General features: G+C 37.9%; 1 protein-coding gene across 5 annotated transcripts in view; it reads left to right on the top strand.

Annotated features, from left to right (window-relative positions):
• Nucleotides 1–15174, top strand: part of IMPG2 (interphotoreceptor matrix proteoglycan 2) — an 87543-nt gene extending 72369 nt beyond the window's left edge. For 4 of the 5 annotated variants that reach the window (XM_007095970.3, XM_042998686.1, XM_042998684.1 and 1 more), the window contains 7 exons: nucleotides 765–2047; nucleotides 2919–3138; nucleotides 8287–8497; nucleotides 9737–9925; nucleotides 11305–11503; nucleotides 11972–12051; nucleotides 14499–15174. In XM_007095970.3, the coding sequence (XP_007096032.2) occupies nucleotides 765–2047; nucleotides 2919–3138; nucleotides 8287–8497; nucleotides 9737–9925; nucleotides 11305–11503; nucleotides 11972–12051; nucleotides 14499–14511 (2195 nt within the window). In that variant the 3' untranslated portion in view covers nucleotides 14512–15174. The remainder of the gene's footprint in view (nucleotides 1–764; nucleotides 2048–2918; nucleotides 3139–8286; nucleotides 8498–9736; nucleotides 9926–11304; nucleotides 11504–11971; nucleotides 12052–14498) is intronic. The other variant, XM_042998685.1, reaches the window with a different exon arrangement.
• Nucleotides 15175–18606: the final 3432 nt, after the last annotated feature.

Genomic DNA, 18606 nt, shown 5'->3' with positions numbered 1-18606 from the left:
GGGGTGGGGGATCAGTTAATAGATGTTTTGAACATCCTATGAAAGAATACATAATTGAATTAAATTACTATTAAAGAACTACTTTATTAACTTGGATGTTAAATGTTATAGTGATAAACAACATCAAAGAAAATTATTCTAGTATCTTTTAGTAGTATTAATTGCGGGGGCCCAATATAGAGAATTTAGCTTGCATTAGGCTTGACAAAGGGAGAATGTAAACCAGGGTAGCTATAGCAGAGATTAGGAAATGAAAATCAAGTAGATGATTTAGTTGTGGCAGAAAGGAAAAATCAATATGACTTATGGATGGAGTATATTTGTGAAAGAGGAAGTTAAAGATATAAATAATGAGTCCAGGATTTTAAACATTGGGTAAATCTGGAGGATGATGGGCAATAAACGTAATAAGGAGATCAGAATTCAAAGACAATATTTCCTGGATTTTCTGTCTAGTTTCCACTAGATTCAGTCTTTTTTGTCAATATGGTTCTTTATTTTCATGGAGTAAAAAAATAAAATCTTTAAAGATGAATTATTTCAATAGCTGAGATCTTGTTATCCTCAGGGAAGGGGGTATATTCATGAGTGATTGTACCACATCACAAAATCATGAGATCCTCTTGCTTGCTTATATATCAAAGTAAAAATTAGCACTGTACATCCTAACTTAATGAGAAAAACAAATAGCTTGCTTTATTAGGAGAACTAGGAATACATTTTGACAATTCTATAGATTAATTAATGGAAAACTTTATTTTTAGGATTAATCAAAGTTGAAGGGCCAGAAGATATTCTTTCTGTTCATTCATTGCCTTCAAGTCCATTCACTCATCCAGTGCCAAAGGAAACGATATCATCTGTGGAAGACTCTGAAGTGTCTTTGACATCCTCACCATATCTGGCCTCCTCTGTCACTTTAGATCTTGCTAAAGAAACAATGATACCTTTTGGCTTGGACTCTTTGGCCTCCAAAGTCAAAGGCCAATTAGAAGTGAGCACTTTGATGCCAGACACATCCATAGAAAAAGAGTTTATATTTGAGAGTGGTTTAGGTTCAGGGTCTGGGCAAAAGGTGGATCTGATTTCTTGGCCATGGAGTGAGACTTCATTTGAGAAGAGTTCTGAACCACTGTCTAAGTCATGGCTTGAAGATCAGGAATCACTTATGCCAACTGAAGGTATAGATGAGAAATTAGGTATAGATGACAAAGATTCCACAGGGCAAAGTACTGAGCATTTAAAATATGGATATTATGATAGATCTACACACTTTGCAGAGGAAGAGCTCATTGGTGGACCTACTGTGCCCATCTTTGCAGAGACCACAACTGAATCTGCGTCTCTAATTCTCTCCAAGCAAATATCAGAGGCACCTGACATTGATGATTACTCAGTTACCAAAGCACCTCTTCTATTGACAGCTATAGCAATCTCTGCTTCTACTGGTAAACCAGAGCTACCATTTCTAAAGAAGGATATGGAACAAACTATAGAATCATCCAGCCGTGCGTGGTTTGACAGCAAGGTTTCAATAATGAAGCCAGATATGCAACCTTTGGGGACCATATTGCCAGAATCAGATGTAGTTTGGGCAAGAACTTCTTCCCTGGGGAAATTGTCCAGAGACATATTGGCAAGTACACTACAGAGTACTGACAAGCTCTGGCTGAAATCTTCCATGACACAGTCTACCAAATTGTCTCCAACCACAAGCTCCACCCTGCTAGAGGATGAAGTAATTATGGGTGTACAGGATATTTCATTAGAACTGGACCGGATAGGCACAGATTACTATCAGCCTGAGGTAATCCCTGAGGAAAATGGCAAGGTTGGTAGTTATGTGGAAATGTCTACAAATGTTCAGTCCACAGAGAGGGCTATTGTGGTGCAACCCACAGAAGGAGGTGACTTGAGTCATACCCAGACTGCAGGAGCTTTGGTGGTTTTCTTCAGCCTCCGAGTGACAAACATGATGTTTTCGGAAGACCTATTTAATAAAAACTCTTTGGAGTATAGAGCACTGGAGCAAAGATTTTTGGAACTGGTAAGCACAAGAAATGAAACATGGGTATTAGTGAATAATCGTGTATGTACTAACCCTCTTTCTCCCAAACATAAAATCTGAGCCAGTGAAAGTCTGGTCTGTTGTGCACATTGATTTGTAAATAGCATCATAGTCTATGGTTGGTAGAAAAACAATACAACAGATAGATACAAGAAATGGGAAACACAAATATGGCCTGAAGGTTATATAATAACTTAGATACTGAAGATTGTATTCCATGAATCATGGAACTGAAACAAGTTTACAATTTCTTTTCACATTTTATTATGACACCAGTTTTCTGTAGGTACTAATAATACCTTGACTGTTGTGAACCTTGGTTTTTGTTAAATGTGTTATTTTTATTTTTTGGGGGGGGCAGTAAGAGAGCACAAGCAGGGCAGAGGCAGAAAGAGAGAAGGGAACAGAGGATCTGAAGCAGGCTCTGTGCAGACAGCAGAGAGCCTGATATGGGGCTTGAACTTGAGAACTGCAAGATCATGACCTGAGCCAAAGTTGGATGCTTAACCAACTAAGCCACCCAGTCATGCCTTGACTGTTGTGATTCTTTAGTGAAACAGAGAGAATAAACTCTCTGTTATCTAAAACTGTCTATGAGTTTCATGGATTCTTAAATATTGCTGTGAAAATCTCTTGACTCTCAACTCTCTTGACTCTCAAGTGATTGGCAATTTATACTTTTATTGATGAACAGTTTAAATAATTGAAATACTGAATATAGAATTGAAATAGAATATAATGTCAAAAAGTGGGGGAGGGGCTCATTCTTGTTTTTTGGGTGGGGGTTGGTATGTTTTGAACAAAATAGCAAAACCTTGTAAACAAACTGACTACTTTTCATGTATTGTAGCTGGTTCCCTACCTCCAGTCAAATCTCACAGGGTTCCAGAATTTAGAAATCCTGAACTTTAGAAATGGCAGTATTGTGGTGAACAGCCGAATGAAGTTTGCCAAGTCTGTCCCTCCTAATGTCAACAATGCTGTATACATGATTCTGGAAGACTTCTGTACCACGGCCTACCAGACCATGAACTTGGCTATTGATAAATACTCCCTCGATGTGGAATCAGGTAATGGTATTGAATGCTGATGGTGGTTTCTTGATAGAATCCGGTTATTATTCTTGTGCATTTTCTTCTTCTTCTTTTTTTTTTCTCCTAAATTCTTTTTTTTTTCAATATATGAAGTTTATTGTCAAATTGGTTTCCATACAACACCCAGTGCTCATCCCAAAAGGTGCCCTCCTCAATACCCATCACCCACCCTCCCCTCCCTCCCACCCCCCATCAACCCTCAGTTTGTTCTCAGTTTTTAACAGTCTCTTATGCTTTGTGCATTTTCTTCTATAGTGAATCAAGGTAAATTCAATACTTGTAGGAAAAAGAGTATTATGTCAGGCAGAATCTCTACATCTTGGTAATTATTAAATGATCTCTTCAAAGGACATCAATATCATTCTCTTTTAAAAAGGGTTGTTCACATGTATTACCTTGTTTACCTCCCATTCCCTTTTCTTTTCTTTTTTTTTCCCCATTCCCTTTTCTACCTGCTCTGTCTAGCTTTCTTTTACTTATCCCCTGGATCTGCTCTACTCATCTCTGAGTTGCCAAACCCAAAAGATTTGCACTCTCTTTCCTTCTATATTACTTTCCTAAGCTGTTTTATCCATTTCCATTATTGTAAATCTTATATAAATGTCAGTAACTCTCCACATTTATTAATGTTTATTTTTTTTTGAGAGAGAGAGAGAGAGAGAGAGAGAGAGCGAGCACAAGCAGGGGAGTGGCAGAAAGAGAGGGAGACACAGAATTCGAAGCAGGCATCTTTTAAGTAAATTGAATCCTTCTGTCAGCTTCACTGTCTTGAGAAATGAAAGCCATATTCACTCACCTACTTAAGCCAGAAACCTGGGAAGTCATTCTGATAACTCAGTTTCCATCACCCTCAAACTTATATTAATTCTGAAAATTCTAAATATGTCTTAAATCTGTGTACTTCATTATCACCTTTCGTTTGAACCAGTTTCCCCACTACCTGTCTTATTCCCCTCCCCTATACAGACCGCAGCCAGGGTGCTCTTTCTAAAACATCAATCAGATTATTTCACTTCCCTACTTGAAATCTTCAGTGGCTGCCTGGTTCAATAGCCATGAGCTCTGGTCCCTATTTTTTTCCCCGTATCATCCAGTGAAACTAACTTCTTTGCTCACCCTATTGTACTCAAATTAGCTTGTTTTACTTCTTCAGATTCAAGAAACTTGCAAGAAACTTTGCATATACTTACTGTCCCTATTGCCTAAAACTCTTTCCCCTCTCTGCTGATTTCTGTTCACCTTTTATGCCTCAGTTCAAATGTTTTTTCCTCAAGATTTTCACTGACTCACCCATAATCTGGATTGGGTCTTTCCTTTTAGTCTTTCCTGTAATATAATATTCTTTCCTGCTATAGAGTGTATAACTTTTGTAATAATGATTATTTATGCACATAGTTGCTTTGTGGCTATTTTTCCAGTTGAGCTATCCACAAGGACAGAGACTTGTCTGATTTATTAATCACTTTCTGGCCCAAACCTAGCACAGTATCTTGCATGTAAGAGATACTCAAAAATACTGTGACTGGCTGAAATAAACCATTGTTTTTATTTGGAACACTTGGATGCAGAGGATACTGTTGGATCCTCAAACTTTGTTCTCTTTTTCCTTCCATAGAGAGAACAGTGATTTTGAGTAGGAGTAAGGTGAAATGCCTAGGTTTGTATTTCTCTAGTGCCTTTTACTCTCAAACTGGTTTGGGAGTCAACACTATTCTTTAACTGGGAGAAAAGCCAACATTCTTCCCTTTGAAATTTTTGAAGGAACATCATTCATTCAAAATGAGGAAAGTGTGGGGCAGTGGAAGAAGAAATTAATTATAATTTGGAAGGCCTGGTTTCTTGCCTCTGCTCTGCTGTTTGTCATTTGTGTAACTCCAGATGAGCTATTTTATCTCTGAGGCTTAGTACTTATATGTTAAATCGGGATAGTATTATTACCTGGTCTATATATTTCATGGGGGATAGTCTAAGGATTAAACAAAAACAATGCAAAAACATTTGACTACCCACACAAATACAAACAGTTATGATTTATACAACTTTTGCAAAAGTCCACCTACTTCTTTTTAAAGAGATTATAATAGGGGCGCCTGGGTGGCTCAGTCAGTTAAGTGTCCGACTTTGGCTCAGGTCATGAACTCACAGTTCATGGGTTTGAGCCCTGTATCAGATTCTGTGCTGACAGCTCAGAGCCTGGAGCCTGCTTTGGATTCTGTGTCTCCGTCTCTCTCTGCCCCTCCCCTGCTCTGTCTCTGTCTCTCAGAAATGAATAAACATTGAAAAAATAAAAAATAGAATTACAATAAAGAAGTGCGTTCACTTCAGTTTTGTGTGTAACTCACATGTCAGCTGCATGGCAAGTCATCTAGGTTTATAGGGTCACCTTTTCCTTTAATATTCAAATGAACTGGAATCAGCCTCTCCCTTGTGCAGTGTAAAACCTGCATTCACGGCCTTCTCACTCTCACTATCTCTAGGAATTATCCGGGAATTTAAATATTTCTTAATTATCTCCAGCTCTGAGTTAGTTGAGCTGAGTTTCCAGTCTCACATTTACTTTGACCCATGTGGTTGTTCTTTATGTTAACCCAACGCAGATCACAGTCCCGTTTTTCACTTCCCAGAACACCTCTAACCCAAGGTAGTTGATTCTGTCAGATATTTGCCGATGGTATGAGGGTGATGGAAGAGGCTTTATTGTAGCGTTGCAGGTGGCTTAAGCATATTACTATTAGGCTTAACCATCCTAAATTCCTCAGCAAATCTTTCAAAGGCATCTCTTACTGGCCAACTTTTTCTCCAGGACCTAGTCAGCTACCATGTTATTCTGGCTGTTCTTGCTGTCTTTCTAGACCCTCTTCACATTTCCTTCACTCTTATTTTCCTGAACCCATAAATCCTTCTCTTAGCATTCTACTGGGGAAAAAAACCAGAATGTATTCATTCTACAATTTAGATCCTGTCTCCTATCTTAAGCTGAGCTCTAAGTCTACCTTTGATTCTTCCAAACAGAGGGTCATGCATTCTGGGCATCCTCACCTTTAACCCGCACAAAGACCTAGAAAGAGACCTTCAAACTACAGCCTTTTATTTACATGATTATATATTAGTCTTGGTTTTTCTCAGTCTGGAAGCAAAAGGGAGCAAGATTTTTTTTTCCCTCTTATACTCTATTTTCCTTCCCTCCCTCCTGCAAAAACATTCACCTATACCCACATAGAATGGCCATGAAGTTTTCAAATTTCTAAGTAGGTATTTTCCTATAGCATGCATATTTTTAGTTAAAAGACTTCCAATTAAAACACTATTTTATCCCAAGATGGACTAGAGACAAGGCTGACTTGTCTCTTGCCTTACTTGTTTTCACGTCATGTTTCAGAAATTTTTGAACTTTTATCAAGAAAAGGGAGCCACACAATACCATCCTTCTCACCCCCTATATACACTCCTTTTCTTCACGTCTAAGATTAGATTATTTTCTAATTACAGAGTGACAAAATGAATACTAGGGTAAAGATGCATAGACTTAGGAAATACACAGATGAATCCTGCATATAGAAACTGCCCATCTGTCATCACATTTGGATGCTCTCCTTGTTATAAGAGCATCTTATTAGTGTCTCCTATATTAATGTCCTAGGGCTGCTATAACAAAGAACCACAAACTGATTGGTTTGTAACAACATAGCACTTTATTCTCTCATAGTTCTGGAAGCTAGAAATCCAAAATCAAGGTGTTTGGTAGGGCCACATTTCCTCTGAAAGCTCTAAGAAAAATTCCTTCCTTGCCTCCTTCTAAGCTTCTGGTGTTTGTCGACAATCCTCGATGATCTTGACTTATGGATGCATCATGCCAGTCTCTGTCTCCATCTTTATATGGCCTTCTTTTCTGTGTGTTTGTGTCTCTGTGTTCAAATTTCCCTTTTCTTTTAAGGACATCAGTTATTGGGTTAGGGTCCACCCTAATCAAATATGACTTCATCTTAACTTGATCACATCTGCAAAGAACCTGTTTCCAAATAAGGTCATATTCTGAGGTTCTGAGTGGACATGAATTTTGGGGGCTATACTATTCAACTGCGTTCATCTCCACATTCCTTCATAGGATAAAGGAAAATAAGCTGCAGAGATCCAAAGTCCAAGACCACAGATTTGTGCAGGGTATCTTTAATCTCCAGAGCAGCAAGGAAATCATTGATTCTCAAAACCATATTAGTTTCTCTGGAAACAGAGACTATGCTCTTTATTTTTTTTAGCTCCCCTTAGCCTTTTGGCTAAACTTCATGATTTTTCATCTAGATGAGTCTATGGATCATCTCCACCTATTTCACCTGTCTTTGGTATCTGTGTCATCATTTGCCACTCACAGATTGCTGTTTATCAGTGAAGACATATAGTGGGATGTTCTTCGGTAGGATAGAAGACCCATCATGGTCATTGTCTTGTATCACTTTTGACTTGTTATTGTCATAATTATTTAAAATTTTTATTTTTTCTCATCTAATAAAGAAAATATTTACTGAAGTCAAAATATTATTGGGAATGACCTCAGGTGGTATAGGGGTGATTTATTTTTCTCACATTGGCTTCAGCAAATTTCAGATGTTCTTAGCTACTCTTATTGGGTTATATCCACCCCTGAGGCTCCTATCAGTTCTTCTCTGGGCTCTGTTTCCTCATCCCATGTTCTCAGTGTGGAGAACTGGCATTTAGCATTGTATACAGAACACAGGTAGTACTGTAACTACTATAGTAGGTTAGGGTTGGTGCAAATGAATGGTATATGAAAACTATGTTGAATTTAGATTGATAATTACATGGCATGTGTTTTAAGGCTTCCACATGCTTCTTTGATAAAAAATGTAAAAAAAAAAAAAAAAAACCAGGTCATTGGGTTTTATACTTTAGTTCTGGGTTTCAGAAAATTTGACAAAAGTTCATCAATTCAAGGATGGGTGAGAATTTTTTGTGGTATTGGTGGTGATGGTATACTTTAATGGTTCAGGAATGGGGTTGCCCTCTGGTACTTTGCAGTGGGAGAGTGTTACTGGAGGGGCTTCATGTATCCCAGCCCCCGTATTTTGCCTTTTCTTGTATAATTCTCTGGTTTGTTTGATATTTTAGGTGATCAAGCCAACCCTTGCAAGTTTCAGGCATGCAATGAATTTTCTGAGTGTTTAGTCAACCCCTGGAGTGGAGAAGCAGAGTGCAGATGCTACCCTGGGTACCTGAGTGTGGAAGAACTGCCCTGTCAGAGTCTCTGTGACCTACAGCCTGACTTCTGCTTGAATGATGGAAAGTGTGACATTATGCCTGGACATGGGGCCATTTGTAGGTATGTTGCATAGAGATTTTGGCTTCCCAAGGTTATAGATAACTTCCTCTGTAGTCATTGTCTACACCTATGACTTTAGGATAATCATAGCAATATTTACTATAAAAGTTATATCTAGGCAATAGATGGATGCCATCTAGTTCTCATGTGAAGACTGGGTCAGTTAATAGGCCTGAATTATACCCAGTTCAACTGGTTATTTTACTTTATACTTTTAGGAAGCTGTAAGAAGAACATTATTTAAATATGTCTTACTTGGAGAGTACTTGCAGTAGTTGGTGTTCACTGTGTTGTTAGGCATAAGATTAATACTTTATACTGTGAAGTTTTTGTGGTCCTCTTGGATGTGTTGTTAAAGGCTTTGAGCTGCTCTTGGTCCTACTGAGTATTCAAAAATAAAGTTCCTAAGATCCATTTTTTTTAAAAGGCAGAGCCTAAGAAAGTCCACAGACAGACGAGCAGATTCAGGTAGCCTGACCATTCTCCTCTAATTTCCCTTAAACAAAACAGAACTAGTCAACCTCTGAACTACACAACAACTAGTCACATGGATGTAAATGGAGAAAACGCTTAGAATAAATGGGAGAAACGTGAATGAGAAGATGGTTTGTGAACGTCAAAATGGGTGAATTTTGGTATAGATGCCAGACACAGAGAACATAGTGGGGGATGATCAGACTCTTTTGAATGAAAAAATATAAAGTTGAACTAGAAAACTCCAAGGAAAAATAGTTCTCTGATTTCCAGAGAAATTAATATTATTTTGAAAAGCAGTCATTTTCTTGCTGCTCTGGGAATTGAAGACACTTTTGCCCAAGCCTGGGGCCTCAGGGTTGGGGAATCTCTGCAGTGTGGTGAAAGGAGATGAGGAGTTCAGAGACTGGAGTCTAGACGCAGATTTGTTGCTGACTAATTGTGTGATCTCATAGTCACTTTCCTTCGTGGGCCTGTGTTTTGTTAAGTATAAATAAGAAAGTTAAATAGAGTACTTTCTTTCGGTCTAGTCAGTCTTTTATTTAGTCAATTACAAATCGTCATGGAAGACCTGCCAGGTCGGCACCAGCCATTAATCACAACCTTAAATTGTATAATCACTTAACCTGTTATGTTCACTCCTTTACTGAAGCTTCACATGGTCAGTATTTATTTCACTACCTTTCCCCGGTCCCGCCAAAGTTCTGCCATTGTTGTTTTCAGCACAGTGGTTCTGTTTTTGGACTTTGTCTCTTCTCATTACAGATGCCGGGTGGGTGAGAACTGGTGGTACCGAGGTGAGCACTGTGAGGAGTTTGTGTCTGAGCCCCTGGTAATAGGCATCACCATTGCCTCCGTGGTTGGACTTGTCCTTGTTTCGTCTGCTGTTGTCTTCTTCCTTGTCAGGACTCTTCAGACTCGTCATGTTAGGAGAGAGAGAGAGAGTCCCAGCAGGTATATAAAGAAAATTGCTCTCTAATGGAATAAAATACTCCTTTTATTCATTTATTTTGTACTTACTAAATGCCCTATTGGATATATGGATCTGGTTGGAGGAGAGGAAGCTATAAAGTTGAATAAAAACATGGTCCCTATCCTCAAATGGTGTCAGATTGGAAACAAATATAAACAGGAGTATGAATAAGATGCTAAGGGGCCTAGATGAGGGATTAATTCATTTGGCCTGGGAGAGTGTCTTAGAAGTTTTAATGATGGTTATGATATTTAGCTGGACAGGAGGGTAGATGTTTGCTGGTGGGGGGGTGGTTAATTGAATGAGCATGAGCAAAGTCAGGGAGGCATTCATGAATCTCAAGACACACTGAAGGAATGTCATTGTTGAATGTGGCCAGAAGGCCTGTTTTGCCATTGGGGAGGAATTAGAAGGGTGATGGAACTGAGGTGAGACCCCTGTGTGAAGACCAGATCTGTTAGTTTGTTCCCTTTTGGCTCTTACCAGTGGTAATTAGCTAGATTGTAAATCTGGGTAAGAATCTGACAAGAACTAAAATCTGTTTCTCTGTTTAGTAGCTTCATTAATGGGGGAAATGAAACCTGCTCTTCCTAGTAGGATAGAGATTCAAAGACCTTTTAGTTGTTATGTGATCGTGATCCTTGGTTTTACTTTGCTTCTGTGCTACTCAAGTCTGTAAGATCTGCTGCTTCAGGTTCAGGTTACCTGTCCTCATTTTCTGGCATGGCTAGGGAGACAACTCTCCTAGGTTCCTAGAGCACCCAGGACATACTTCCATCATTGTTGTTACATTTTTTTTTATTAATTCTGATTTTGCTTTAGAGTGTATTCAGGACAGGGTTCCAACAAACTCTTTGTGTCATCAGCATCTAGAACAATCCTAGGCACATAATCGATGCTCAGTAAATATTTGTAGATCTGAATGGAATTTCATTGAGGTCTCCCTGTATTTACTTTTCTATCAAATTCTCTGTTTACTGATGCAACTCAGGTTGCATACTGATTTTGACTTGCATACTCTGGGAATGATGGAACTGTATTCATTTAATGAAATACTGTACGGTGAAGGACATATTTCCCCATCAACATTTATTGACAAGCATTTTGGGGCAAATAAAGACAAATAAGACATGAAACAGTCATTCCATAGGGCACTTGCCATGTAGTTCAGGAAATGATAACACCTGATAAATAATATTTGAGATTGATCTGAATATTTTTCATAGTTACCTCCCCACATCTGTATCCAGCTCACCTCTTTTTCTTGCCCAATAGAAATCGTGCTTCAGGTAAATAGTCTTTGAAGTAGTTGAGCATCTGAAAAACCTCAATCAACCATACCTTTGTTTTTTTGCTCCAGCAGGCAGCCTGACAGCCTCTCATCAATTGAAAATGCTGTGAAGTACCCTGTGTATGAAAGCCATGTAGCTGGACCTGAGCAGTATGAGGGGCCCTATCCTCACAACCCCTTCTACAGCTCTGCAAGTGGAGAGATGATTGGTGGTCTGAGCAGGGAAGAAATCAGGCAAATGTATGAGAACAGTGAGCTTTCCAAAGAGGTAGGTAACTTTGCTTTTCTGTTGCTGCTGCTGCTGCTGCTGCTGCTGCTGCTGCTGTGTGTGTGTGTGTGTGTGTGTGTGTGTGTGTGTACACATGAAAGTACATGGGCCTTAAGAAAGAGTGAAAAATATTTCCTGGTCAGTTTTTTACCTCATGATATCTTCCAGTCGATGTGGTATGCAGGGGATATGCAATTCTGAGTTATACCTAATTTCCCCCTCCAGTGCTTTCTTTTTCCATTATTAGCAAATGCTCTCTCTTTCCTCCCTCCTTTCCTTAGGAATATATGTCTGAGTTATCCAGAGTGGTTCATGCAGTAACCAAACCCTCATTTCTCTGAAAAGGCCATTCTGTCCTATAGCTCTCCCCTGGGTAGCCCAGAAATCCACACTTCCTTATAAAAAATGAGAACTCCTTCAAAAAAAGCTGCTGGGGTTTTTCTAATGGTGTTTTTTTTCTTTTCTAAGGAAATTCAAGAAAGAATGAGAATTTTGGAACTGTATGCCAATGATCCTGAGTTTGTAGCTTTCGTGAGAGAACATCAAATGTAAGCATTTGTTGCAGTCTCTTACGCAGGTTCTTAAGCTGTGCCTTAGAATAGTGCCACCAGTGTGGGTACATAACATAATTCCTGTCCTCATGACATGGGTTCTGGTGATAACCAATGCTTATTAACTGATAAGTGAGGAGGGGAAGCCGCCGATACATGAAGGGACTTAAGATCACAATGATAACAAATGGTAGAGAAGATTTAAAACTATCTGTTCTGACCTAGAGATTCCTGGGCTATGTTGTATTTTCTCTCTTGTTACCACAGAGAACACCTGTGATTTAATGCTCTAAAATATTTTTCATGGACAGTTTCTATGAAAAGCACTTGAGCAGCCAAAAATCCTCACGCATTTCAATGTTTCCTTCCATTGCCATCTTGGTAGACAGTTTTCAGTATGCTTTGAATTACACAAATCTCATTAAAGTATTTATCTCTTGCTTTTATCAAGTTAATCTTACATTTCCCTCTTTCACTTTCCATTTGTTTTTCTCAGCATGCATTTTGGGCAAATTCTGTAACTATTTTTCTCTGTTCCTCAGGATCCATAACCATACTTGTGTTACCAAAATAAACTATCGTGGGTCACCTAGGTGGCTCAGTCATTTAAGTGTCCGACTGGCTCAGGTCATGATCTCACAGTTCATGAGTTCGAGCCCCGCATTGGGCTCTTTGCTGACAGCTTAGAGTGTGGAGCCTGCTTCAGATTTTGTGTCTCCCTCTCTCTAAGTCCCTCCCATACTCATATTCTGTCTCTCTCTCGAAAAAAAAAATAAATTATCTTATAGAGAGGCCATTATGGGCATTAATTGAATATATGATGACTGAGATATAATTTGGCTTTGATATTTGTTCCTGCTGCCCTCATAAAGGTACTTCCTCATGGATGGGGTTCCACTGAGGCCAGATATCTTTGCCTGGCTTTTAGAAGAGAGAAACCACAGCAATTCATGCATGCTTGCAGAAGAAATTGATAAAGCGTCATGATAACACACATGGCCTTAATGGGAGCCTCTGCCCCTTTGCTCTGAATCCCTTTGCTCTGATAAGCAGTCCTTCACTTATGGTTCCTCTCTGATAGGAAGGGATTAATTAGAACCTAAGGAAACTGAAGAAGATGGTTTTTAAATTCCAAGTACATGGTGGAGATTCCTTTAAAAATCTCTGAACATCTGACTTGGTCCCTGGGAGGTGCTGCCAACCTTATTGAATATTGTTAGAGCAATATTACCAGGAAACTGCCTTTCTTTTTTTTTTAAACTTGTTTTATTTTTTATTTTTTTAAATTTACATCCAAATTAGTTAGCATATAGTGCAACAATGATTTCAGGAGTAGATTCCTTAGTGCCCCTTACCCATTTACCCCATCCTCCCTCCCACAACCCCTCTCATAACCCTCAGTTTGTTCTCCATAGTTATGAGTCTTTTCTGTTTTGTCCCCCTCCCTGTTTTTATATTATTTTTGTTTCCCTTCCCTTATGTTCATCTGTTTTGTCTCTTAAAGTCCTAGTCCTCTTATGAGTGAAGTCATATGGTTTTTGTCTTTCTCTGACTGGCTAATTACACTTAGCATAATACCCTCCAGTTCCATCCACATCATTGCAAATGGCAAGATTTCATTCTTTTTGATTGCTGAGTAATACTCCATTGTATATATATATATATATATATATACCAGGAAACTGCCTTTTAAAAACCAGGACTCCCCTTCATCCCTACAACTCTGGCCAGCAGATTACCTATGGCTCCATTTCAGTGGTATCCAGAAGAAAGAACATAACTGATGTTTTTGTCTTTCCTAAGACTCTTTATAAGCCTCTTGGAGCCACCTGCTTGAATGTGCTCTCTCAATTAAAAATGCATTTCATTTAGGCTAAGACATTCAAAGATGGGATTCAGGAGACCCTAATTAGCGACACACAGATTAATTACATGCTTCAGTTTCTTGTAACTGCCTTTGAAACATGCCTTTGAAAAATGCCTTTGAAACTACCAAAAAAAAAAAAAAAATTCCATGTGGCAAAGAGTATTTAAATAAGAAGATCCAGTGAAACAAAAGAAAGTCCACATAAACACTATAACCTTAAGAGGGATGTTCATTGAGGAAAGATGGCATTGAAAAAATGTATGTAAATTCATACATTTTCAATTTCACTTAGTCTCAGCATTTTCATCTACCAGTAGCCCAAGAAAATGTTCATAGACTTGATTTAGGATTCATAAAAACATTACATGATCTTGATAGAGTGGGGTTTTTTTTGTGGGCGGAGGCAATTTGTTTGTTTTTTAGCTCAGCAAAGCACAGGACAACTTTCTGCAAAGAAAGAAAATAGAAAATGTTGGTGATCTTAGGAACCATATGTTGGTGATGTATTATAACAAAAGTGAATTTCAGAGCATTTCTTGCTTTTTCAATTAATTGTTCTTTGTTTTTTTCATGGCAGGGAAGAGCTTTAATCAAAACTTTTATTATGAAACTGATCAGAAGCCTAGAGAAGATGGAGATCACTTGTTACCTATGTCATATAATTAACCTGGATTTTGACCTCTGTTGGAAGAAGAGTGAAAAAATTAAAAATTAAAAAATTAAATTTGGGGACAAAATTTTTTCTAGCTTAAAATTTCAGAATGTAGTAAGAGTTGTGACCATTTTTATACCTACAAAGACCAAAAGCTGTATTTAAAGACTCAAAGCTGTATGAGTTCTGGGAAGTATTCTACAAGTAAAACTTGGGCCTAGGAGTTGGGACTGAATTCATTATCTGTTCTGAATCTCGAAAGTGTGTCTTAATTGTGGCTCAGGTTTTCCTGGAAGCAGATAACAGGAGACCATTACAGGAGAAGGCAGGCTCAGTAACAATATTTTGTAGCATGTTTGTTATTGTTAGGTGGAAGGAGAAGCCTTTGAAGTAGTTTTAATATAGTTTATAGTCAGACATTCATCCACATAAAAAATACTAAGTTTTTTTGGCAATTACACTATTGAAGAAAAAGTAACCTTTTTGCTGTAGTATAGAGTTAGGCTTGTACTTCAGTTTCCACCAGAATTTTGAATTTCCTGAGCATATGAATCAAGACCACATTATTGTTAAGTATGTCAATATCCTATTTTTTTTAGTTGTCAAGGGCATTACATATGTATAATTTTTAAAAAATGTTTATTTATTTATTTTGAGAGACAGCATGAGCTGGGGGGGGGGCGCAGAAAAGGGTGGGGGGAGAGAATCCCAAGCAGGCTCCACACTGTCAGTGCAGAGCCCAGTGCAGGGCTCAATCTCATGAACAGTGAGTTCATGACCCGAGCCGAAATCAAGAGTCAGATGCTTAACCGATTGAGCCACCCAAGCGCCCCTCATGTGTATAATGTTTAAAGGGTTCCCATTAGACTACAGATTAATTTAATTATGTGGAAAGGGAGGGAGTGAATGGGCATTGGGTCAAGGCCACAGCACTGAGAATGTATTTGGCCGATCGATGGGTGGGCTGAGTCAAACTAATAGGCACCCTGACTCTTCTTTGGCTATCTCATGTTGTCCTAGGCAAGTTCTGGATCTTCTCTAGTTCCTGGTGTATTAATTTGGAAAGCAGCACTTAACTACCTCACATAGTATAGGTTAGTATAGGTTAGCTTCTTTGCATTGCTTTTCCTTTGTATAATAACTCGTGTCTAAATTAATTCCTGCTTACGTGAAACGTGACAGGACTTTTATTGCAATTAAAATTGTTTTTAAGTATATAGGTAGGAAATGTCCACATCTTATATAAATTTTAACTGAAAATGGAAGTTTTCCTCTTTCTCTCTAGTATGTTTTTGAATGGGTAGCTTTGGAGGGGGCAAGGAGAGGGCCAAATAGTCTTCACTATTAATATTAAATTGCATATACAAAGAGCTTATTATTGATAAAGCTATTTCATGTTAGATGTCTTCATATTTGCCAAAAACAATCTTGACATTTCGATTTCTTTCTGACCAGATATAACTAACCAGGATAGATTGACTATACGATAAGATACTTGGTTCACTTATTTTTTTTTCTTAACTTTATGATTGCCAATTGCACTCATTATGAGGCCACCCAAAACTAAAGCTCTGAGTGCATGCCCCAGTAAAGCCATTGAAAGCCTAGAAGATTCCCAGGTAATTTACAAAATATGTATGGTATGTGTTTGTATGAAGGTGGTTCCCTTATCTCAGCATTGTTTTTCATTCCCTACTCACTTAATGGATTTTCTACAAGTTCAGTATAGGTCCAAGTCACTGCTGGGACATTTCGTACTGGGCTCATTTGAAAGGTAATTGATAATGATCTTTAAAGCATTATAAATGTTAATAACATTTGCCATCACTAAATGCTTAGTTTTATTTTTAAAAGGTTTCTGTTTAACTGTTTACGTTTTAAACTTGTTTTCCTAAACTTATATATGTTAAATGAAAAGAAGATTTGTTTTTATCCCACATTAACCCTAGAATGTAATCATTTGAATGTCTGCTTGCTGTCAGAGTCTACATGGGCTTAAAAGGAATCTGGGGAAAGGTCACCACGTGGATCAGTTAGGAGAAGCACAAATTAAAAAAGCTAAAGAAGGATTCTTGTTTTCCGGAAGCCAAGCAGTGACGTGGGAATCTGAGAATTCTGACACATCTCTGTCTCTGATTCCCTTTTATATGACCTTTTCAGGCAAGAGCAAATCATTTAACTCTACGTGAATGTCTGTTTCAAACCTATTAAATGGAAGAATAAGGGAACTCCCACATTCTCAGGGAGAAACTTGGAGGCCTCAGTCCAGGAATGAGACTTATGCCCTACTTTTGCTATAGCTGAACTGTAGTAGGAAAGACTGGAGAATGCAGTTTCCACGGCGAACATCCATAGTGCCAGAGAGGCTCTCTCACTCTCAAAGGGCAAAGTACACCAAAAGAGCTTCTTTTTAGAAGAGTGTTCCCTGAAACAATTTAATGGCATATAGTCATTTAAGAGGATGAGGGCTAAACTCTCCTTTAGGTTGTGTGATTGAGGAATGAAATTTTCTGATTATTAGAACATTCCCCAAAACCTAGCAATATATTTAATAAAAATGCCATCTTATTTGATGGCAATAAAATGCAGTTAGTGCTAAAAGTGCATGGTAAATAACTCAAACTTTTTTTTTGATTCATAAAGTGCTTTGGAGTCTTATACATATAGCTGTGAGTGTACCTACATAATTTCTATTTTCATGGGTCTGGATGAAGGGGAATTTATTTGGTAAATAAGACTTCATTTCTACCCTGGCAGTATTTTAAGGGTGTTTGTTCACATTTATGTGCCCTACAGTCTCATTTACTTTACATAATAAAGCAAGTGCAGGTTTTACCTGATTTTATTCCCACTTTTTTTTTTCTTCTCCAGCATCTAGTTATTATGAGTTGGCTGCTCCCCTCCTCCTTCCCCTTTGGTGCCCACATAGTGAATTATAATGACTTGACTTAATATTACTTCTGACAAAAAGATGGAAACTGAGCAAATATTCTCTGTAGGCTTTAAAAATATGTTGGCTCAAATAATACCTGATTTAGTTATTCATTTGTGTGCTTGTTTTATGTTTGCCTTCTGTTTCATGATTTTTAGGCAGCTAGGATCTTTGTATCATTTACATGTTTTTCAGTAATGGATACTCTGGTATCTGTCAATCTGTGGATTGAATTTTTATTCTGAAATGGGAAGAAAAGGCAACATATTTATTCCATAAGGAAATAGCTGATTTAGGAGAATAACTTATTTTTATGACATTGAGATGTTTTAACCAAGAGAAATATGGGTCAATTTTTTTCCCCTAAAATATTTACAACAATTCCTTGTAGGAATGGGTGGGACCAGTCTTCCTCATCTACTATCCAGCTGTGATGAGTAATGGAGCCTAGCTCATTCTATTCCCTAGTGTGTAATAAATGCAGAAAAACAGTGTGAAGGGTACAGTCCTTAAATCAATTGCATTGTGTTCCACAAAAGATCCTGGCTGGAGGTGGCAAGGTGGGAGAGTACCAGAAAGTAATTGGTGATGTAAAGAATCTGCCTGGAAATGTTTTTGACTAATGCATTTTATAAAACCTTCTACTACTATGAGTTAATAAGACACAGGTTAAACCACTCTCTTCAGGAGAGTAAAACACAGATTAAAACACTCTTCTCCACTATGCAATTTACAGCTATAGCCTAGATTAAATGGTCCCTCATTCTGGCTTTTCTTTTTCTCACATGTAATTATTTTTTTAGAGATTACGGATATTAGTAGGAAAAAGTAAACATCATATTAGAGAACAGATGCATAATTATTTATGTGTCAGGATTATGTCATGATTCTGAAGCAATCGTGTATGCCATAATATATATTCAGTATGGAGTATGGATAATGTGAGATTCTTCTTTTTCATCTTGTTTATGACATTTTACTTAAAGTATAGATCAATTAAGTTCATGTTATTGTACATTTTTCTTGAAATGTGCTGGTCTTAATGTTAACTAATTAGAAATAAAAGTTTAAAAAGATCTTTCTTTTCTCATGTATATAATT

Source organism: Panthera tigris, chromosome C2 (genome assembly GCF_018350195.1).
Source record: "Panthera tigris isolate Pti1 chromosome C2, P.tigris_Pti1_mat1.1, whole genome shotgun sequence".
NCBI lineage: Eukaryota > Metazoa > Chordata > Mammalia > Carnivora > Felidae > Panthera > Panthera tigris.
Note: the sequence above shows the minus strand (reverse complement) of the source record. Positions and strands in the feature narration are given on the sequence as shown.